Genomic DNA, 25,328 nt, shown 5'->3' on the forward strand with positions numbered 1-25,328 from the left:
AATAAATAGGCATAGACAGACAGACAGACAGACAGACAGACAGACAGACAGGTACTACATTAAATAGGTAGGTATGTATGTAGGTCCATAGATAGATGGATGTTATATTAAATAGGTAGGTATGTATGTAGGTCCATAGATAGATTATAGATGTTATATTAAATAGGTATGTATGTATGTAGGTCCATAGATAGATAGATGTTATATTAAATATGTATGTATGTATGTATGTATGTATGTATGTATGTATGTATGTATGTATGTATGTATGTATGTATGTATGTAGGTCCATAGTTAGATATATGTTATATTAAATAGGTAGGTATGTATGTATGTAGGTCTATAGGTAGATAGATGTTATATTAAATAGGTATGTATGTATGTAGGTCCATAGGTAGATAGATGTTATATTAAATAGGTAGGTGTGTATGTATGTAGGTCCATAGGTAGATAGATGTTATATTAAATAGGTAGGTGTGTATGTATGTAGGTCCATAGGTAGATAGATGTTATATTAAATAGGTAGGTATGTAGGTAGATAGATGTTATATTAAATAGGTATGTATGTATACATACATACCTATTTAATATAACATCTATCTACCTATGGACCTATCCATAGGTAGATAGATGTTATATTAAATAGGTAGGTAGGTATGTATGTATGTAGGTCCATAGGTAGATAGATATTATATTAAATGTTACCACTAACGGTGTGTGCCTCAGGGTTGTTTGTATCATTTATGCGCGTGTGTGTGTGTGTGTGTGTGTGTGTGTGTGTGTGTGTGTGTGTGTGTGTGTGTGTGTGTGTGTGTGTGTGTGTGTGTGTGTGTGTGTGTGTGTGTGTGTGTGTGTGTGTGTGTGTGTGTGTTTAGGGTTTGGTCAGATGCGTCAGGTCCAAACACGCCACCGCGTTCCTTTTGAGAGCGTCGACGTCACTTTAAATAGCTGTCCTCCGCCCCCTGGCTGGCTGCAGTGTTGCCATGTCCGCTTATGCCTTGTTTTCCCTGTAAAGTTGCTTATAGATATTGGTTAGTTGCAGTACATGCAGGTTGCAGTTTTGTTTGGGCTTGTTTCTAAAGTGTAAGTTGATTATTTTGGGCTGTTCCCTAACCAATGTTCTCAAACATTTCCATGGCAAGGACCCCCAAATTATGATGTATCTGTCTGCAGACCCCCATCTGAAAATATTTTATGCCAGGGACCCCCAATCAAGATTTGTGTTGTTAATGTTTCCAAAATATTTTCTCAAGATTTTCTTTTTTAAATAGCCGATCTACAAGCTCACAGCTTGTAGTTGTACGAGCTACAAGCTTGTGAGCTTGTAGATCGCTTGTAGTATAGATCGTTGTGAGCTTGTAGATTGGCTATTTTCAAATAGCTGATGCATAATATAGGTTTAAAGTGCTCATGTGGCCTAAACCCTCAATTGCTTCTTTTGGGATTGTCTTCGTAGACCTGGTTGCTTATTACTCCAACTAAACCTGGCAACACTGCCTGGCTGTCTGCTCCTCTACTAGCTACAATTATTAAATACACACCAGAACCATTGAGCAAACCTCGGCTAAACCGCAACGCTATCAGGCCTGCTATTAAACACAACTTTGGTCCAAAGAAAAAGTATTTTTTTTGCCTTTATCATTTGGCTATAATTGGCGAGCCTTGGATCACCGATCAGCAGTGGAGGAAGTGGAGAAAGTGCGACAGGAGTTTTTATTTTTTTTATTTAAAAAAAACTAAATGAAAAATGCAGCAAACCCGGGATTAGAGAAGTCGACAATAGCTGTAATTAAAGAGAGGAGGACGGATTGCATCTGATCTGATCTGATCGGAACATCATCCACAGGTCAACAGAAACGGGGGGGTTTTCCCATTTTCATGGCGAGATCCGCATGAAATTTCACGCGGTGGTTCCGACGACCGGGAGAGATTGAGGAGGAAATCAGCGGCAGCGATCATCACGCAACGTCGGTGCAGGAGAGACAACATCCTATACCTGCATACACCACCACATAGAGGTAATGATGAAGTTCAACCGTTAGTGAGTGACCGTTAACCGTTACGCACACCTATATAGTCTATATGGAGCACACCGCAGCACTGCAGGTCCGTTTTGATGTCCTGTGTGTCTGCAAATTGTGCAAAAGCTTTCCTCGAGGGTTAAAAACTATATAATAGAACCGGGGGCACACGGTAACTGGAAGACTCGCCCCAAAACACATTCGCCCCCCCAAGTGGTTCTTGTATTTGTTTTAGGAGGTTAAAGGGGTAGTTCACCCCCAAAATAACTTTTTTTCTATTGATTACTGACCATCTGGAGCCTTGAATTCATAGATATTTTTTTGTTTTTGTCACATTCCTAAGCCAATAATTTGATTATAATAAATGTGTCCCCATTGATTCCGGTAGGAGACACAAATGCATTTGTGTCTCCTACCGGAATCAATGGGGCTAAATTTATTATAATCAAATAATAAAGGAAGGAATGCGACAAAAACAAAAAAATATCCATGAATTCAAGGCTCCATGGGGTGAGTAATCAATAGAAAAAAAGTTATTTACATAGTAATTACATAGTATTAATGAGGTTAAGTTTAGGAATAAGGTTAGGTCTATGCATAGTTTTACTGAGGTTAGGGTTTAGACTTTTTTTTTTGCTGAGGTTACGTTTAGGAATAAGGTTAGGTTTTGCCATCGTTTTACTGAGGTTAAGTTTAGGAATGAAGGTTGGGTTTAGGCATAGTTTTACTGAGGTTAGGGTTTACGAATACTGATGGCGACCGTTCCGTGGTTGCCGAATCTGACCCGGGGCGAGCATGTTTTGGGGCGAGCGTTCTTGTATTCGAACCCTACTACACACACAGTGCAATACACTGCTATTTTTAGACTCCATGATGATTATACTCATCCTAGTCTACTGGGGTTTACATTTTAAGTTTGTATATGATTTTATGTATAATATGGGCTATTATATACACATAGTTGCACACTTATGGCTGCACGGATGAGCTTGTTGAAAGACTAAACGTGACTCCTCGTATCAAAGTTTACACAGCACTATCACCGTCGTTTTCATCTTGGGTGGTATTTGTTTAGGAACGGGGCGATAAAGCGAAGGTCGTGTACGTTGTTTAATAGGCCTTAAATAACCACACACGACCACAAGAGTCAGTCGGGCTCAAACAAAACAAGGAACAGTTGTTCAAGAAGGGGAAAAAATGGAAAGAAAGAAAATGGGCCCTTTGTAGTTTGTAGCTGCCGCTACACCCTTTCTGAAAGCTCCAAAAAAAAGTTGACTGAAGTCGTCCGGATGGCGGATGTGAGTATAACATGCTTCTCTGTTTGATCTGACGCGTTGTTGGAACAAACCAACATCTCTCACTATACCAGCAGAAAACATAACACGTTGGTTTCTTTTGTTTCAAAAAGGGAACTTGCTGTTGGCGAGAATTCCCTCCCTAACATCATGCAACATGAAACGGCTGGGACAATTCCGCTATGTCCGGGTGTTGCACAGAAATCGGTGACTTGTATAATTATGTGACCAGAGGTGTCGCTGTTTAGCGATGACAGGCAATGCATGTGACATGAAGTGATTTTGTTTGGCGTTTGAGTTTTTGTTTAGCGTTAGTTGGTTAACGTTAGGCCACCTATGGCTTATTAATAAAAAACAATTATATATATTTTTGGACAATGCACTTTACAATGCATGCACAATTAAATTAAAAGAGCATCAGGACAACACAAAAAACTCAAGACTAATTTTCATTGTGATCTATGAAACGTAAACATTTTCCTCGGCATTAAACCGATTAAAGTATCACAACGAATGTACAATTTATGAACTCGTTTTCCTAAACACCTTGATTGAATGAATCCTCACTTTCCACAGCGAAATTTCAAAACGGCGACCTCTGGGGTCACAATTTGATAGGTCACCAATTTCAGTGGTACAGGGGGAGCCACCCAATTGGGCCATGGTTGCATACTGAACCACTCCCTGGGAGAGTTAACGCTACGTCAACAGCGCAACTGTCTTGTCTGATCCAAGTTAGTTCTAAACTCTATCCTCAGAGCATTCTGACCTGTTCCCTTTCCTTTTAGATCTGTAGTCAATCAGCTCTTCAGAGTGTTGTTACATTTTCCATTGGGTGGATTGCTCAGTCTCTTTGCAATGTAAATCACTTTGGAATAGAGCATTAGCTACACACTAGTACAGTATTTGTGCCTTTTAGTTTTTAGTCACCACAAAACTACTAACCCTGGCAGAAGAAAAAGCAATTAACAACTGTAACAGAAAATATACTGTTGGATTCATTTTCAAATTATGAACTGCTTTATATACTTTGTTGACTCGAGTCCCCCAAGGGTCTATTCTAGGCACCCAGATTTTTCCCCGCTACACTAAATCTCTTTTAGATATTAAATAGCCAATCTACAAGCTCAGTGTTGTGAGCTTGTAGATCTGCTATTTTCGCCTAATGTTCAACCCCAGAATAAGGTTTATGACTTAGTGGGCCTAACTTGCCATTTTCCACACTTAAATGAAAAACCACAAACTTTTTAAACTCGATGCAGAATATTTGTTTTCCAGTTTGTCGTCAGTGGGACACAGAGCTAAGACAACTCTTGGTTCAGTGTCCCAATTGAATACAATGACCCCCAGTTTGTTCCTTTGTCAGTCGAATCATGATCATCATGACCACCTACTGAGAGCCCATTCTCCTCGCCTTTTGCACACAGGCTAAACTAGGTCTGTTTAGCATTCAAAAGCCTTGTTAATGTGATACCTTCTTGTAGGTTCGGGGGGTGGCTCTGTGGGTGTGGGTGGTTGGGGGGGGTTTCTTTCCCCATTAAAAGGTCCAACCTAGAATATAGATATTCTGTATGAAGGTTTGGGCCTTATTTTGAATTCGAGTTACTGCTGATTATGCTTTTTTTTAGGCTCATTTGCTATGTGCAATGTATAGCTATTCACTTGATTGCCTGATTGTACATGCCAAAATTAAAATTAAATGAAGAAAATAAGCTTTGGGCCTTTTAAACATGACATTTAAAAACTACTTTACACCTGCATGCCATGCACAGATAAACTGTAAGCCAAGGTCAACACACTGGATCGCCATGGAGGGAGAGGGCATTTGCCAGTTTCTGAACTAGTTTTATCCCCACACACTGTCGGGAGCACACTATGACAGACAATCTGTTCTGGACATCAGAATGCCGTTCGCTCAACCATCAGACAGTCGAACAGGCGCTGAGCACCGTTTACATTGACATGCCTGATGTTGTATTTGCTAAGCTGCTACCTCATCTGATTCTGCACATGAGACTATAGTCACAAAGGTCTATGACATAGACTCTATGTCCTATATCTGTTACTGTTCTATTGCTGTACCTCATGTATCTGCTACTATTTTGACCTCAAATATATCTGTTACTATTTATGCTCCTATTTTAACTGCCTCATAATTACCGTTTTTTGAATATCAGACCTGCTTGTATATGTATATATTTCCCTCTACTCATCATTATATCAGGAATATTTGTTTGTTTAACTTGTTCCTTCGATCTCCTTTCTTCTTCCCTTTTCTCGACAACAACAAATTATGTGAGCTTGTATGAAAAATGTATTCCCCCCACTTTTTTACACCTATAAACCAGTGATGTGACATTTCAGCTGAAGCAGATGAAATTGAACTTGAAATATTGATTTAAAAAGAAAGTGGCTCGCACCCAACTGTAAACATCAGTGTCTGTACTGTAATGTTTTACTAAGGACTTGTTACAAGCCTCAGAAACTTTGGAACCATTAATACTTTTGTCAAAAGGAGGACATTCATTTTCGGACCATTAAAAAAATCTGGGCGTTGGAAAAAGATGGGAGCATTATTTGTTTCCCTTTTTCTTTTCTGGTTCTTAATTCTTTACCTAATACTTGACTCTTCTCCATCCTACTGTACGTGAGCATTCACGTGGCACAGGAATATTCATGTTCGTGGTTGTGTTTTATTCTGACCCTTGATCTTCTTAATATTGGTTGATTGCGATGTTGGCAATCTTGGAATTTGGACCTAATTCTGCTGTGACACTCTTTCTACGTTACTTGGTATAAGACCAGGGGTTTGTGTGTTAATATAACTTAAAACCCCTAAAATACTTAGGTGACTGAGGTCGGCTCTGCTTTTTTTCCCCTCTACACCAAATTTCTTTGCCGAAGATAGCCGATCTGCAAGCTCACGACGCATTGTGAGCTTGTAGATCTGCAATTGTCTGCGAATGTTCCCCCCAGAATAGGCAAGGGTTCTTCAAGTGATTCAATCTAGATTAGCGCAGAATGCTGACATAACAAACCAGTGTGTCAGTGCGGCCACTGAAAATCCCTGATCGATGACATTCAGGCCTATTTTCATCCCTGCACCAGTGTTTCAGGGCGAGTTCTTGTATTTATTGCAACACTCTTCCTGAGGAGTGAAAATTTACGGGCGGAGAACATTTGTTATTTTGAAATTGTAGTAAGCTTGTGATTGGGCAAAGTCCACACACAGCCTTTGTTAATGAATCTGTCTAAAGTCAGGAGACCTGGTTTTCAGCCACACCGTTTACTGTTTGTTTACTAGACAATTATTTGAGCTCTAAATGTCCCTTTTAATTGCATAAATCAGGGGTTTTCAACTGATTGTGAACCAGGGACCACCACCCTGACTAAGAATCAATCAGGGGACCACTGTTGTGTTGGGTGGAGATATGGGCTAAGATTAGTGTTTTTGGAAACGCTTGCTATGCATCTCATGTTTATAATGCATTATAAACAGCTTATAACACTGTATGATTATAGTTATAAGAACTAAAATATGCATTACCCTTTATAAGACTGTTTCTCAACCAATTGTCCATGGACACATGTTCTTAAATAATGACTGAAATATTGTGTGTGTGTGTGTGTGTGTGTGTGTGTGTGTGTGTGTGTGTGTGTGTGTGTCACACATCTGCTCACTAGCATAATATTTCAGTTATTATTTAAGAACGTGTGTGTATATATATATGTATTATAATGTATGCCCTAATCTAGATTGAATCATTTATTATATATATATATATATATATATATATATATATATATATATATATATATATATATTTCTTTTTTTTTAATAAATAAAATCTCATGTTAAGTGAGTTACTGATTTGTAACTTATGTATGAGTGAGCAGACTCTCTTGACTGAATCTGAGGACATGGCAATGAGCTGATCCTATTTTATAGTTAAGCTTGAAGTACTTATGTAATAAGCATGAGCCTCCTCAAAGGACCACTGATAATGATGATAATGTCTTCAATTCCTCTGTCCTCAAATACCAAGTTTTTCAAAAATAAAAAATAATGAAATAAATACTTTACTGAATGCATGATCAGGGACCACATGCAATACCTCCACGGACCACCAATTGAAAACCCCTGGCATAAATGGATCTAGTTAACACATACAGTATGTATGTATTTTTTTGTTAATTAAATATACTGTAGGTATTAAGTGCTCCTATCAAAAGTAAGAGCATGTAGGCAGAGTGCCATCCAAAAGTGAAGGAAGAGACACTATATTAATTCATGTGTTGGGTTACTTATTAACTATACTGTCGTTATGTGTTGCTATTTATGTGCAGAGGCTCACCTCGCATACCCCTGCTGGCCTGGGTTCAAATCCCGCCAGAGCCTATTTCTCCTCATGAAGCCTTCCTTTCACTGGCTCCCACGTAGTTTCTTATTGTCTGTCTCAAAAATGGAACAAATACAATGGTGTATTGACCTCCAGTTAGTTTTAAAACAAAACTCCAAGTCACACACACTTCTATTGTTCGTTGTCTTTAAATTTGACATTCTTTTTTAAAGATGCTGTGTAAATATATTTTCCCTACTAAATTATCAACTTGAGTCGCACACAGATGTCACTCTGTCACGGTGTTATTCTGCCCCCTTGTCCCGCGATTGCAGGGACAAAGCTGCCATCGTAACCTGAGAATCACACTCCTGTCTCTTACAAAAGCCAGCAGTATAATGCAGTGTATCAATGACTTGAGTGTATCCCATTGTGGACTTGCCAGAAGTGATGTCATTCCTGCGTCCTGGACCTTTCACAGTAGCTTCTGTTCCTGTAAGGAGCTCCCTGCTGTGTCTGTGGTCCTATATGATAAGATAGAATCAACAGCAATTTACTCCTACAATCCCCAACTGTCTGTGCTTCTTTTAGGATTGGTCCTGAACCATTGTTTCCCAAACAATGGGTTGGGACCCATTTTCACAAGATTTAAAAAATTATAATTCAAACATTTTTCAAAAGAATGTCATACATTTCAACAAAATCAAAGGAATTCCATACGTGTTGTGAGCTCGTAGATCAGCTTTTTTTTTCACTGAGCTGCTCATCTGCTCATCTATTGTAGGTTGACTATTCTTAGATGCCTATTTTAGATGTTCCTTAATGGTATTCATTGATGTTTTCTTTCTTGTCTGCATGAGAGCTGCTGTAACACCTTATCTTCCCCTCTGGGATGAATAAAGTACCTACCTACCTATCTGATCAACCTTAAAACTTGGCGGACAGCTCATCAGTTCGACCTCACACTAGTGCACCGTACACTGACCATGTGTGAAGTCGACTGGATGAATGGTTCTCGAGATATTCAAAGGACAAGACAGACATGCATACAGAGGTTCCTGGTATTTCTATATACAGTAGATGAAGTGTTGCAGTTTGAAGCCCCAAAAGCTGGAAGTGATTTAGCAATGTGTCCTTCACCAGATTTCCCCATAAGTGTTTTCGATATTTTTTTTGGGCTTTTCTGACGTTATAATGATTGTACACAGTAGAGAGAGACAGAAAACAGTAGAGAGAGACAGGGAGTGACATGCAGTAAAGGTCGCCGGGCTCAGGAATCGAACCTGCGACTCGCTGTCAGACATTTAATAGTAGAAATTTAAATTAGTAAAAGGTGTCTTGATTTGTAAGATTACTTTGTTGAATGAAATGTTCTTATTTTCTCAATTTATCCAAAACCCACTGCAAAAGTTCCATTGTAAATCTGCCTAGTAATTCATGGCGGTAATTTGGGGGTTATAAAAAGACCTCCTCACTAGAACACAGTGTAAGTGTCGCACCTTTCTGGTTTGACTTATACTGACTATGAACTCGATCAGCAACATACACTTATTAGTTTTCACTTATTAGTGTGGTTGCCCGAATGGGCAACCAGACTATTGTTTTACAGAAACTTTATTCTTTCTTTATTTATAGATAAACAATATTTCTAACCGTATCACAGCCCACAGTTTATTTTTCCCAATTTAGTGTCATATGTCAAAATGACCGGCTTCACCGGGAATCGTGTGCTTGTATTTTGCTAGGAGATTGGTTGCATAGTTTTATTGATATTGATTTATTAGTGCATTAAATTTCCCCATCCACTTTAATGAAAAAGTGAAAAAACTCAAATTCAAGTATTTTTTTCTCTGAAACTGTAAGAGCTAGAGTTACCAGATTTGGTGGGGAGGTTCATGATTTAGTCCGAAATTATTTAAAAAACACATTACACCAGTCGGCCTCATGGTGGAGCTATAACAGCCCACTTTACGTTTTTGGCCTATAACTTTTGAACCGTAGGTCCTAGAATAAAAATCTTTTTCCACCTAGATTCCTTGGGTCATGACGCAACTCCCCATATAGGCCACGCCCATTTGCGTCAGGATAGATTTTCCGCCATTTTGAATTTTCTTCAAAACACACTTTTAGCTCCTCCTCCCACATATTTTCTCCAAATTTCACAAAAATCAGTACACATTATCTCTGGACCCATGCGATAATCTGGAGTGAAACAGAATTTTGATAGTCCATACCGTTCGTCCGTAAATGGCTTCCAAAGTTAGCGGAAGGGGCCCGTTTTACAAAAAAGGCCACAAATCACTAACGAAACGTCCAGTCAATCCCAAATTTGAGTCACATGTCGAGGGTGGTTTACTCAACGAGTCCCCAAAAGTATTTCCACTTTGACCCATAGGGGGCGCCACAAATGCACAAAACGTAACCGTTTGATGCAAAAATATGATTTTTGGGGGGATCAATCCTCTCAAAATGAAATAAAAGTGATATCAGGAGTGACGTGACAATATGATTGGCCCGTTACATTTGTGGGAGGGGCCTATTTCCTAAAATCTAAACGGCACGTATCACGAAGGCAGGATCCGATCGACACCCGATTCGAATGGCACGTCACGCGGCCTCCGACGGTATTCCTCCCAGCGTATTCCCCGAGTCCCGGCGGCAGCGACCCGCGACTCGCGTCGGCGCAACCACACTTTGCAATTGCCCTGAATTGCGACGCGTCTAGTTTGTTTTTTGCTCTTGCTCATTTGATTTTCCTATTGGTCTCATCTGTTTAAGAAAGTAGTTAGCTGATATATTGCACTTTTACCTTAGCGCTAGGTATACTCTTAGTTGCTTGTTTTAGAAGAAAATGCACTTAAGACTTCTGGTGATTTAGTAGTTTTGTTCCCTACCTATGTTGAATGCACTTATTGTAAGTCGCTTTGGATAAAAGCTAAATGACTAATGTAATGTAAGCAATTCATACTTAAGAAGTACAAAGGTCAAAGCCACAATGCCCAGACATACAGGATCTGATATTAATGTGATTGATAGAAGAAGATTGGACTCAACCGTGGGTCTATGTTATCTCATGTGCAAACAGTCTTAATATCTGTACTATACCTTTGCTTGAAACAGACAGAGGAGTGTAACATAGTACAGGAATGGACTCATTATGTGAGGTCATGTTGTGTAATAGAATACCCCCGGTAACTGACTGTGTGACTTGTTACAGTTTTTTCTAGTTATGGACATTTTTTATGAGTCAGATTGCAAAAATGATTACTCAGTCCAGTCAGTAGCAGAGATCCATGATAATGCACTTTTGAAACTGTCATCGTGACGTCATTTCCTACTGTATTTTTTCTTTTTTAGGATGTTGTCAAGTCTCAGTGAGTTGGTCTGGCAGGACTGGATATGGTTTCCTCCTGGGATGGGCTGGGCCGATCTGAAGGACCATGATGGTAAGGTGTTTCCTAAAACGGGAGACCTGTGGGCCACCATCCCCATCGCTCTGTGTTTCCTGGTCTTCAGACAGATATTTGAGAGGTCAGTCAATTAGTATTGTATTATAAACAACACTGTAACGAAAAAACATCACATGGATGCACCTGGGACGTATCATCAGTGTTGTAGCCTGGGGTCATAGGATGTTTCGGGTCTCGCAACATACACCCTCGCCCAGGTGACCCAGCCAGGGTTGATCAAGCCCCGCCTTACGTCCCAGGTAGCTACCCACGGTCAGTCCTAAATAGGGAAAGACAGGGCCACTCAATACGCTTGTCCGAAACTATTCTGCCAGGATTGGGGGAGAGGAAGGCTCTGGTACGTGGAGGGGCTAGGCTCTGTGGATGGCCTCCTGGCCGGGCTCCTCCTCCGCCTCCTCCGAGCGTTGTAAAATCCTTAGTGTAAATTTTACTTGGAGAGTGTTAAAGAATAAAGCTCCTAATTGGATCCATTTGGTGGTTACATTTATGCCCATTGAAGATTCATTTTACTGTGTAAAACCAAATATTAAACCTAAAATAAAATGGGATATTAACCTTTTCATAAACTGAAATGAAAGACAAAAATGGAATTGAGGGTGTAAAAGAACTAATTGAAAAAATTATATTTCCATCACACGTCACAAAACTAACTAAAATAAATCCGATTGTGGATTCATATGTCCTGATTGGGTTGAGGGGTGTTTTTGGAGACAGAAAACCACCCTTATCTGGCCACTAGAAATGCATTTCACCCCAATACACAAGGTTTTCTAACTGCTTGTCTTCCTCGTTGTCTTCACGTTAAGTGAAGAATGGTGAAATATTAACCTTTGTATCTACTGCAGCTGTAACGTGAGATACTGTGTTTCCTGTGTGGTGAAACATACAGGTTAGGTGGATAATTCATCAATTACAAGAGGTCTTTATTTATCCATTCATTCAATCTTTATTTAAACTTCAGGATCACATTGAGGGCCCCTCACTTTCACTGCAGCCAAGTTACAACTGCAAAAGCACAACATAATTTTGGTCCCACTCCCATATGAATAGGGCTTTAGTAATCTCACTGTCATTTGCTTATTGGTGCACTTATGCTGCTGACTGCTTTGCATGTTTTCTGTACCCAGAAACCAAAATGGTTCAGATAACTTTTCAATAAACTAGTTCTTAGACCGTTATACCTCGTTCAGGTTGGTTAGCAAGACCATCTACAGTATATAGTACTCAAAAGTCTGCTAGTTCAATTCCTGGTGTCAACCGTCAAAACAACAATGTCCTTAAACCAGGTAACTTTGTACAAGTATGCCATCCTATTCAAAACATGGGTATAGGAAACTAGCTAACATCAGGTTGACATAGGAACAGTTCTATGGGCCACTTCTCAACAACTGAACCCAAAGAAGATACTGGAGCACACGATTCACACTATCCTTTTTTGATAAGGTGCAAACAACTAACTTCAACGCACACGGCATCATCTTCAGAGTCCAACAGTAATGGCACAGATTGGAATGGTTTCATACCTTCCTCCATCTCTCACTGGTTGATAGGGGTGGGCGGGCACCAATCAATCACCCACTATCTTAACGTCACTTATTCAGAAAGGGAGGTGATATGAAACGGTAAACATCACATAACAAAAAAATCTAATTGTAACAATCAACATCTTGAAGTGCATCACACATTACTTTTATTGGGACATTAAACAGATAACAGGAAAGGCTTAATTCTTCATACGCCCATGTGGTTCAATTGTTCACTGCACACACACACACACACACACACACACACACACACACACACACACACACACACACACACACACACACACACAACACACACACGCCTCTCTTATCAATAATTTATTTACGATGTCTCCTCTGGGAGGGAGAAATTCTTTCAATGCCTCAAAACCTGAGCAATGAAGGGGAGCCAGGTTTTGCTTGAGGAAGGTGTCTTGCACATGGATTGCACAATCCATGTGCAATAGAATGTGAATAGTAGCCTTGTGTTCACAAGTGCGTTTTGAGAGGACATTTGGGTTTGGCCTACATAGACCATCCCACATTTCAGAATGTAGACAACATGGTACTGCAGTTTATGAATAAGTTAACTATTTTCAACCTGGTGTCCCTAACCCTATTAGATATGTTATTCTGTCTGTGTTAAAGCAGCACCATGTAACTTTCCTCTTCTACCCCGGATTTAAACCTGGTTTCTTGCACGAGTGCTGAAACTTTTGACATTGACCTAATAGACCGCCGAAGTCTGACGTCATTTACACATCCTTTGTTTGTCTACCTGGTTCGCAGTTTTCCACCCCCGTTCTGAATCCCATGGACGTATTTAATATCGCGTCAAATAAGAACTGTGTTCCAAAAATAAACAAATGACCCCGGCGTGTTGACTCTTATGGATATGAAGCATCAACTGACGGTGAGAAAACGCTAATGTTACTTCCGCCGAATTAGTTACATTTTCGCCAGAAACAGACTGTATCAAATATAAGTGACTGACTATCATAAACGATACAGAACCCCCTCCCTGACAATAACGCCGACACGCGGTGTTTATTTTTGGACCACAATTCTTATATGAGACGATTCTAAGATGACCCAATGTTATTCTCCATAGAGAAATTATTTCCGCAAACCTGGGGATGAACGAGTCACGTCAGGACTTCGGTGCTCTATAGAGCCAGCCTGCTTGCTCAGGGGATAAATGGAATCTTGACCATCAGGTCAAAATTTGTGTCAGATCCTGTGTCTAGGTGAGACATGACCTTTGACACAATCTAAATGTCTCAATAGAAGAGCAGGGAGACAAAATACAGCCACCCCAATTGTAGAAGTTATATTGTATTAACATACGGTACTCTATCATACAGATTGGACGAAATTTAATTTTATTCATTAAATAAAAGTTACATAGCGAGGCTTTAAGTTTGTTTTGATTATGTATTAATACCGATTTACATGCAGTGATGTTTTATTTGTCTAAAAACCTAAATTGTAGGCTGTATGCTTAATATTAAAAATGACTAAAAAAAGTTTAGAAATGGAATATTTCAGAATAGTGTGAAATAATCTTATTAACTTCATTACTGAATATCATTATTAGATATTTGAGGACTTTGAGAAGTAAAAGGCTTTACAGAGTTGACACAAGTAATGTGCATAAATGATGCTAGAAAAAAGTATAATAACATAAACCTATTCCTTCACATGCGAGTTGAGACCTTTGTCTACAAATATATCCATTTCAAATTAATGTTGTAATGTATTGATATTGGCTCTGGCTTTGTCTTTGTGAATGCCCTTGCCCCACACACACACACACACACACACACACACACACACACACACACACACACACACACACACACACACACACACACACACACACACACACACACACACAGTAAACAGTGCTGTCCTCGTTTCTCCATCCAGGGTGGTTGCTCTTCCACTTGCTAAACTACTTGGGGTGAAGGACAACCAGCGTGTCAGATTAATCCCAAATCCCACACTGGAGTCTTTTTTTAACTCATCGAAACATCCCTCACAGGTAAACGTTTAGTCTTCACAACGTCATGACACCGCTTGAAATACAAGTACCGTAAGACGTCTTCGGTTGTAACGCCTCGCAACTATTAGAGTTCATTGATGTTGGTAATAAAGCCTTGACAAGCCTGTCACGTCTTTATACAGTACTCTTAATGCAATCCATCACAAAAGTTTGTAACTGCTGAAAAAAATCAGCAAGCTATTAACTCATTGAGTGCCATTAACGTGTTTCACGTGTTTTACCGCTATGGTGCAACGTGCCATTAACGTGTTTCACGTGTTTTACCGCTATGGTGCAATGTGCCATTAACGTGTTTCCCGTGTTTTACCGCTATGGTGCAATGTGCCATTAACGTGTTTCACGTGTTTTACCGCTATGGTGCAATGTGCCATTAACGTGTTTCCCGTGTTTTACCGCTATGGTGCAATGTGCCATTAACGTGTTTCATGTGTTTTACCGCTATGGTGCAACGTGCCATTAACTCATTCAGTGCCAACTTATTTCTGGCTTTATCACCCCTGTGCCAAGGCCAAAAATACATTGTAAAAAAAAAAGTGCTTAGGAGCCGAGATACAGCCTTTTTCAGTAAGAAGTTAAACAAGAAGTGAATGGAGTAGCAAATCTTCAAATCATGATATCTTGGGTTCTGAACATTCTTTTTTCAAAAAAAATATAATTTAATTTTAGTTAACGTGTTTCACGTGTTTTTTTCAGAACCCAAGATATCATTATCTGAAGATTTGCAGCTCCATCCACTCCTTGTTTAACTTATAACTGAAAAAGGCTGTATCTCGCTTCCTAAGCACTTTTTTTTTACTTTGAAAAAATAAATACAAATAAAAATCGTACTGGCCAGAAATAGCCAGAAATAATTCTGGCACTCAGTGAGTTAATATACAGCTGAAAACACCTTTGAATAGATATAAGTGACAACATATTGCTCGCCCTTGCTGAAGCAGGGTTGTTTATTTGTTTGGTATTTAGTGTTTGTATAGTGGGTCTTATGCTGGGTTTTGATCAATGTTAACATTTTTTTTTTCTAATTGTAAACATTTTAACCTTTTGCTCCTTTTTTATTTCTCTGCAAATCTTTTTTTCTTTAACTTTGCTAACATACAGTCTACACAAACTGTTCACTGCCTAATTTCAGAATGAAATAAAGGTTGAATATAAAAGTTTATATTGTCTCTCTGTTGTCATTGTTAGAGCTGTTTGGAGAGTCTAAGCAAGCAGACAGGCTGGTCAGTACGACAGGTCCAGAGATGGTTCAGGAGACGGAGAAACCTGGACCGACCAAACAAACTCAAGAAGTTCCGTGAAGCCAGGTAGCCACACGTTCCCCCATAGAGAGTCATGTTCACCATTCTGCTGCTGTGTGTCTCACACACACAAACTTCCTTGCTCCCTCTCTCCCTTCCTCTGAAAAATTTTGCTCATGGTTCGAGGAACAATCCCTGTCCATTCATTTCACACTGCCACTTGAAGCAAATCACACATTTCGTCACATTTCTGGTGTTACTTTTATGTTCACAGCTTCTGATCTTTAGTTCCCTTTAGTTTTTTCCAACATAACAAAAAACACAAGGACATTTTAAAAGGTACATCATTGTTTTTTACATGTGATCCTACGATAGATCCTCCCACTGGAGGTCGAGGAGGACTTTGGGGTGAGGAGTCCTGTCCTCTAACTCTTAAACTCTCTACATGTTGACCATGTTGTCCCTATCTCTGAGGCTATTAAACAGATTGTTAAAAAGCATTGGCACATTCTATCAAGTGATCCGGTTGTGGGAAAGGCTTTCTCCTCTCTGCCTATTTTTGCTAATAAAAGGGCCAAGAATCTGAGAGAGGTTGAATTTTATATGACCTCAACATTGCTTTGATTCTTTACCCTCAGGTAATCTTCCTTGTAGCAATTTTGTGATGCTATGATCAAGGGTGATTCCTTTCTAAACCCTCATACGGGCAAAAAGATAAAGGGAAGGGGGATCACATGTAAAACCAAATATGTGGTGTATCTTTTAAAATGTCCCTGTGGCTTTTGTTATGTCATATAAATCAAAGGAGAACTAAAACATCAGAAAGTAACATCAGAAATCATGATGAAAAATCCCCGGTACTGAGGCACATTAATGCCACAGGATATGAAGTTTGTAGGTTGAGATTCCAGGGTATTGAAATGGTGAATTCTTTGAAAAGAGGAGCTGATGGAGACCATTTGCTCTTGCAGAGAGAAGCATATTAGATTCACACTTTGAAGACTGAATTTCCGAAAGGACTAAATGAAAAACTTGTATTAAATTGCTTTTTGTAGTAAATGAATAGATTGTACTCTTGTGTGTTTGAGGATTTTTTTGATTTCCTAATGTTTATATTCAGATTTAGTTTTTTATATATTCTATTGGATATTTCTCAATGGTTATATTCAGTTTTGTATCGTTATTGTTGTATTTTTGAACTGATCTTGTATTGTGGTGTTGCAGTTTTGCATATTAATTACTGCAAACAGCTAGGCCTATTGTATATGGCATATCCGCAGAGGCTGGGTTAACACACTCGTTTGCATTTCCTATTGGTAAACAGCCGAGTCTCGCATGTACAATGCTGTTGAGATCACATAGTCATAAAAATATTGATTTCTCACAATTATGGCTGGGTGGTATTTTTTTCCAGCATAATTGTCTTTTTAGGACACAACTACTATTCAATCTCAAAGGGAGATTTACGATTTCCTTGTGCTTTTATCATCCTGGTGTGATTATGTTGCACATTTTAATAACATTATTAGTTTTGTATAATACTTTGTTCAGACAGCAGGCAAATCCGATTTGTTTTTCAACATCTGATCTGATCTTTAGGACCGACTGTCCTCACTGTTCTTTGCAAGTGATCAGATCGGATTTGTGTATTGCAGACATCTTCGACCTATCAGCATTGGTTGCTGTGGCAATGACCTAACGGCATAGGTAATGCTTAGCTTGCTCTATCACAGTGGTTCTCAAACGTTGAAATTCCAAGGACCTTACAGGTCCATTTATTCCATTTGTACATTCTCAGAGTTACATACTTGTAAGGGTCCATTTGGTTCCATTTGTACACTCTCAGAGTTACAGACTTGTAAGGGTCCATTTGGATCCCCGGTCCAAGGAGCCTTGAGAACCACTGTTATATCGTATGACGGTGTCGCTCGCAGGAAATGGCAGATCTGAAAGCTCACAAAACATCGCATCACGACGCGCTGTAAGCTATTTTCAGTGAGCAACACTATTATATAATGGTATAAGTATAAATCAGGCTTCAGTGTCCGGAGTCCGGACAGTGTCTTTTAGAAATCAGATTTGAATCGCATTTCAAACCACTTAAGTAAAAATCTGATTTCCTCTGCCAGTCTGAACACAGTCTTATCTATTAAGTGTTAGAATGTGTGTCAGAGACAGCTGGCACAGAAGGCTCCCGGTTGAAAGGCATGTTTATTACGCAATTGTAATTTAGTGATGCCTGGCTTAAAATTATACATCTTAGTTCTGGCATACAGTGCAAACACAAGTCCGTAATATATCCATTTATGAGGTGTGTGATGAGGTTGTCTTTCTTATTTCACACATCATTATCTTTATTAGAAGTATGCTTTATGTCATGTGTCTTGGTTTTAACTAAAGGTGTGTCTCTTTGATGTTAACTCCGTTCCAGAGTTTATTTCCCAGGAGTGTCATGCTGCACAACATTCGTTTTTTTGTGTGTTAATTTGATGTCTAGGCTGTGTGAAATTATTTTGTTAATGTGGGGATTTCTCTTACAGTTGGAGATTTACATTTTACCTTGTTGCTTTCTTTGCTGGCCTGGCAGTACTTATTGATGTGAGTATTTGACTCTACTTTATTATTACTCAGTCAAAAATGTCATATTCAAATGGTAACTTCTTAACCGTCACCGAAAAAAAAGAGCATAGACAAAATGTTTAACCATGTTCGCGTTACCCGCATTGTCAGCTTGTAGATCTACTATTGGTGCGATGCATTGAAAACTTGAAGATCTTCAATTTTTGCTATTCCTCATACGACAAAGTATATAGGCTTTAAAGCTGTGGTCAGGTAGGATAACTACTGGTTGACAAGAGGTTTTTCAGGAAACTCAAATGGAAACACCTAAATGTGCTCTCTGTTATACCTTAACAGTAGAAAAGTTTAGCGCTCAGACGGGTTACCTGGGTAGAACATTGAAGTTATGGATTGCAGCTTTAAGTGGCTAAAATTATATTTAGAAAGAATTGATGGAATGGAATGCCTCATAAGTAAAACAGTGTCCTTATTGTTTACTGGGTCAATGGGTCTCTAAAATGGAGTAATCACTTTAGCAAACTGACAAGAATTGTGTTCTGGCTTGGTGTCTGCTTTGTTTATACAGTAAGTTCAGATTTTCGTGGTGTTTAACAATGTAAATGAGTGTTTGGTGCTGATTTGCTGATTTATCCACCCTGCAGAAACCATGGTTCCATGATATGAAGATGATGTGGGAAGACTTTCCTAAAATGGTACACCCACGTTCTGTGAAATCCATGCAGAGCTTTGTATTATAATACTGTAAATTGATATTATTGTGTTTTATATTATTGTGTTTAGTCTTTCAAATGAATTGACTGTCAACGAAGGAAACAATATTTTCAACTTTTTGTTTTTAAGAGCCTTTTCATTTACAGTGTTTTTGTTTCTCTCCCAGCCGCTGATTACTTCCCAGTACTGGTATTACATGCTTGAACTGGGATTCTACATGTCACTGGTGTTCAGTGTGGCGACAGATATAAAACGCAAAGTAAGTAAAACCCAGCTGTCTTCGGAATTTGATCGGTCCATTTCACAGACTGTTACAAGAACAACACAATCCCGCTGAGAGAGAGAGAGAGAGAAAGAGGGAGAGAGAGGGATGCGAGTGGCTTCATTTGGGTCAGTGAGTGCACAGAATAATGAGGGGCCTCGTGTTTGCTGTGTGCTTGAGGTTTGGACATAATGGTATCACATCAAGCCACAGTGAGTCCATGCAAGGTGCTGAGTGCAGCTGTTAGCCACGAGGTTGTCATTGAGAATAACATCCATGTTCTAGCTCCGTGTCTTGTCTCCCACTTTGTCAGTTCAAACTGAATGAGGATGAAACCCACTAATGGTGAGGAAAAGCAATCATATCCACTGTTCATATGTACTGTGGCCTTCCTTCCTGTCTTGGAAGCAGAAGTCGTCTCTGTCCTGTGTAAGTTAATGTGTGACTGGGCCTCGGCGGATAGTTTCACACTCGGGAGACTGATTGACTGTTTCCCCCGCCAGCCTGAACCCTGTCGGTACATTTCCTGGCTAGAACTCCAGCAGGCCTTGTTTTATTATAACTCAACCTGACAAGACAGCAATTTGTATGACCTAGAACAAGGATTTTGCATGCTCTGGTAGGAGAGTCATGGTGTTGTAATCTGACCATTTTGGGCAGGTTGGTTGGGGAGTGTTGTCCCTTCTACTGTACTTGGATTGGGTTCTTTTTATAGCAATGAGGCTGCAGAATGTGGTCCATGCAGATTTACTCCCTTTACTGCCAGAACGGAAAAGCCCAGCGATGACAACAATGTGCTGAAATGACAAAACAGAAGAAAATATACATGATAAATATGATGAATATGCAGTAGAAAAACACAAGGACTTTTATAATGCAAGCCTGAAGCATTCATTGAGTTAATCATTTGTAAAGCTTGGATCAATGAGAATGCACAAACCCTGTCGATTAGTCACCAATTTGGTCTACTGGATCAATGAGTGACAGAACACTATTTTGGTTACGGAATCTTAGATTGACGTTTTATCTCTGTCTGTCTTTCTCTCTCTTTCAGGATTTCAACGAACAGATAGTTCACCATGTAGCCACCATTGTCCTCATCAGCTTCTCCTGGTTGGTGAACTACATCCGGGCAGGGACTTTAATCATGCTGTGCCACGATGCATCAGACTATCTGATGGAGGTACGACTAAACCCTGCACTCCAGACAGTGCTTTGTCTTCATAACAGCCAGACAGTGTGAACACATTCTAACTTCCTTCTTTTTCTTGTTTTGCTCCAGTCATTTTATTGTTTATCTGAAAGCAGTTGAGGGCTCCAAAATAATCATGTATGCGACTATCTTATGATAGTGCGAGTAGAAATGTAAGTGCATGGGATTCCTGTTCTCCAAAATCGAGGACACACAACTCATTTTGTTGCCCTACACCTTATGCATAACAACCAATAATGACCATTTTCAGAACAATTTTCTCTCACCTAGCCTACTGCCCAGCCGCAGTCATCTCAAAAAGTATTTTGCACCTTTTTTTTAAAAGACTACACTGGTGTGATTTTCAAATGACAAGTGTGCATTGTCCATCTCACTATCAAAGTCTCTAATCTGCTTCGGAAGGTAAACTGCGATTGTTCGCTTCGAGCGTCTCTCTCTCTCCACTTCTGTCTTTCAGTACGAAATAGGCTTCAATATTGTAGATGACAACAGCTTTTATAACTCTACCCCCTGTACAGTGCTTCAACAAATCAACCAGTAATGTTACCACAAACAGATGAAACAGAAACATATCGGGTGATTGAGGATAGTCTACTCTACAGGGACAACAGCTAGACAATTAATTACACAGTACATACTGTAAGATGTTTTTGATGCAGCCATATGCTGGAGCTCAGCTGAGGGGCTACGTGCCCCTGGTTACAGGCTTTCAGAGGCAGAACAGAAAGAACATTGCGAGTGAGTGCAGGTTACACGTGTAAATGCAGTTATATGATATAAGACATGCAATATTTATGAGTCAACATATTAGGTTATTTTATGTCGACATTCTTAAATTATATAATCGCTGTCAATTAATGCAAATTAGGATACGCAAATTAAGATTCATCCGAGGTCATTGATTTTACCAGGCTGTACAAAAAAGCACTTTGTGACTGAAAAAATAAGTATTATTAAATTGTGACATTTCACATGGTACACTGTCTGCCCTCTAGTGGAAAATAAATGAAAATGTTTTAATGATCACCTCTGCTTCTCACTCAAGTCTGCCAAGATGTTTAACTACGCAGGCTGGAGGAAAACCTGCAACTTGATCTTCACCTTGTTTGCAGCCGTCTTCATCGTCACACGCCTTGTGATCCTCCCATTCTGGTGAGTTCATATCCGAGTTACCTGTTCAGTAAAACGGAAATGACTGGATTATCATCTGGTCGTGTCGAATTAGTTGGAACAGTGATGCCCTTTGGTCTGCATGGAAGACTAAACACTGTGCACACACAGTAACAGTGAGCGCCATCACAGAGTCATTGTGTCTGAAGCGCGTCCCCTTGTGTCCTTTTGTCAATGGTTCTTTTTGACTGCGAGCGTTGGGGACTGACTGACTGGAGTTCTCTGTTCTTGTTTTTGTCACCGGTCCAGGATCATCCACACGACGTGGGTTTATCCCCTGACCCTGTACCCTGCCTTCTTCGGTTTTTACTTCTTCAACGGCCTGCTGATTGTGCTGCTGTTTCTGCACATGTTCTGGGCTGTCCTGATCCTGCGCATGGTCATCAAATTCCTTCCAGGCAACGTATGAAAACACCCCTTTAACCCAGTCTGAACTGTAAACCTCCTCTGAACATCCACGTCCACTACCTCGCTCTTATCAAGTCCACTTGATAAGGGTTCAGAAACTTGCACCCACTTAGAAATTGCACAAATTAACAAAGTCACTAGATTTGTTCATTTGGTTTTCAGTCCATTGTGGTTCATGAACTTTGTTGGTATTAATTAGCGATATGACTTAACCCCTTAAGCTCTAATTCTATATTGTGCAAATGATTTACAATGCATCACATTGCAAGGCGTTGCAAGCTTGTAGATCGCCTATTTTCGCTATAAAAACAAGAGAGAATGTTTGCCTAGAACGACATGGCCAAAATAGGGATGCCAGGTTGAAAGTGGTTAATGGAGGCAGCATGTCTTGCTTTTATTATAGCTTATTGTTAATATGTTTGTTCTTTATTATAGCACTTAAACAAGCTGTGCAGATTAATAGTTATTACTTTGCCAAACTTGCAAACCGTCATGTTGTACACTGCTCTGTTTCGTGTCGGCAGGATATTGTTGAAGACGAGCGGAGTGACAAAGACGAGACGGAGTCTGAAGATGAAGACGAGGATAAGACGGAAACCTCCAAAAATGGCCACGTGCAGAACGGCCACACGCTGCTCAACAATAACCATAGAAAGGTGGAGTGACACTCCCCTGGGGAGAGAGGTGTCAGGAATGAAAACAGGCCCCTCGCACGTGGCCTGAAGGTGGCCAAAGGTTCTAGGCTGACCTGTGTAAAGAGGAGGCAGCCCACACGCACGTGCGCGCGCGTACACACTCACACACACTTTTAATATGAATGATTCTTAATAGTAACAAACCTAATATACCCCTCCCGTTGAAGCTTGTCCTCCAATGTGGAGGACTTCTCTACCCCGTAGGTCACATAAATTGTAATGAGGGGGAGGGGCTGGGAGACTGTTATGAAGCCATGCACAGGCTATAACTGTGTATAAATCTATGTATTTATGACCTTCCCAGTGCCTTAGCAGCCATGACTTCCCCTCCCATGTTCTGATTCTCCCCTCCGTGGCATTTCTTATCGGTCTCTAGTGTGACTAATACGCCTTCCTGTCGCTTTCTGTTCTCGGTTATCGAAAGCGCAGTTCATAAAACATCCTTTGCATCATGTTTTGCATGGGCGTTGCTCTTCCTGTAAAATAGTTTTAATACTTCTCTAAAGTATTGCTGTCCTTAAACTTGACTGATGACACAGATTCTTCTTCCAGTGCACTGCCTCCCTACACAGAAAAATCCTCAGTGTTAATTTAACTCAAAAATGGACCTGTAACTTTGAGACTGTACAAATGGAACAAAATGGACCCGTAACTCTGAGACTGTACAAATGTATATTTGTACCCTCTCAGGGTTAAATTAACACTCATGATTTTACCGTGTGCCAGAGTAATGACAAACCGAGATGCTAGGTTGCCAATGAACCACACTGAGGTCAGTGATGTTGTGACTTTAACACTCACACTGCCATGAATGAATGATAAGGTACTATCTGTCTATGGACCACGGGTTGGTGTAGGGAGAAGTGATGTACTGTATACACTAATACACACTGTAGCTGTAATAATAATTCATAAACCCTTACGAACATTCACATCCAGTTAGTTTTGGCAGATAGATAGTAGATCAGTCATTAGGCTTGTTGAGTAAGCCAGTGTTAAGGTATATTAAGATGTAAAGGTATAAAATATGTTAATTACATTGTTTTAACAGTTTGAGAGAGAGAGATAGTCTCACAGTGCTGTTTTTGCACTGTGTGTTAAATTTGCTTTGTAGATATTTTGTCTTTAAATACGATGCTTTTTGGAAGTAGAAAGCACAGCTTGAAATCATTTTAAATGTTCGTTTTCTTATGATTACAGTCTTTTATTTTGTCAGATTTATTTTCCTTTATTTTGTTTAACTTGCTTTAAATCCAGTCAACAATATAGACAGATTTTTGGGAGGAAACTTATCATCTCAGCCCAAACTGATTTACTATTTTGATTTGAAATGATGGACTGGAATACGGTAGTCATTATCATTTGTAATCAGTGTTGTTTGCCCATCCATCCAAAGATGCACTTTAAGAGTTTCTTCTATGGATCAGCAGTGGCTGGCTGAATATAAAGTAGCCAAGCTTAATAATAATAAGAGGAATGTGTGTTTCAGGTCCAAACCAGAGTTCTATTTCTGCCTAGAAAGGTTTGGATTATGATTTGAGTTTACAATTTTGTTCATTTTATTTTCTCCTTTTATTGAAAAGTACAAATTATTTGTATGTCTCCTTTGGTTAATTGTGCTTAAATAATGTTGAATGACATCTTAAGCATAGAGTAAAATGGAACACCAAAGTAAAGTTTTTACATTTCATTGTTTTGCAAGTGCCTGGAGCTTTGTGTGAAGCTTCCATATGTATACACACACACACAAAAGATTTGTATTTCTTTTGCTATGTCGTGTGTCTCCGTGCTGTTTCACTTTACATCAGCGATTCTCAACCTGTGGGCACTGGGCCGTGAGGACATTGCAAGTGGCCCCTCCAATAAATGGCAAAACACTAAGATTTGAATGAGAATATAACCATATATTAAAAAAAAGAAGTTTTAAATGTCATGGTATTTTTTTTGTTTTCATTGTGATACTGCTAAATAGGAACTTAGAGCACACATTGATCCAAACCCCAACACAATCGATTGATTGCTCTTTAACCCATTTAGACCTTGAACGCATCTGTGTCACTTTAGGTTTCTTTGGCTATTCAAAAATAGCAGATCTACAAGCTCGTAGCGCGGCACCGAGTGCCGCGCTACGAGCTTGTAGATCTGCTATTTTTGAAAAATCGTGAAAATTATTTTCTTTATATTTTTTTCTTATTTTCTTTTAGGATTTCGATTTTTTTAGACGCGGCCTCAGGTCTTAATGGGTTAAAATAAACATGCTCTGAAAATGCATGCGGCCCACCCATCTGACCACTTTTTGTGATTTTCAAGTGGGCCCCTGATCCAGAAAAGGTTGAG

General features: G+C 39.6%; 1 protein-coding gene across 1 annotated transcript; it reads left to right on the forward strand.

Annotated features, from left to right (window-relative positions):
* Nucleotides 1-1,501: 1,501 nt before the first annotated feature.
* On the forward strand, nt 1,502-24,924 carry cers2a (ceramide synthase 2a). The gene is made up of 11 exons (XM_080442982.1): nt 1,502-2,018; nt 11,014-11,187; nt 14,579-14,693; nt 15,900-16,018; nt 18,493-18,550; nt 19,174-19,224; nt 19,410-19,502; nt 20,560-20,688; nt 21,764-21,870; nt 22,138-22,291; nt 22,821-24,924. Exons 2-11 carry the CDS (start codon nt 11,015-11,017, stop codon nt 22,959-22,961), a joined length of 1,140 nt encoding a protein of 379 aa, XP_080299108.1. The 5' UTR covers nt 1,502-2,018; nt 11,014; the 3' UTR covers nt 22,962-24,924.
* Nucleotides 24,925-25,328: the final 404 nt, after the last annotated feature.

The sequence above is a fragment of the Gymnoscopelus braueri genome, assembly GCF_963280865.1.
Source record: "Gymnoscopelus braueri genome assembly, chromosome: 11".
Lineage (NCBI taxonomy): Eukaryota > Metazoa > Chordata > Actinopteri > Myctophiformes > Myctophidae > Gymnoscopelus > Gymnoscopelus braueri.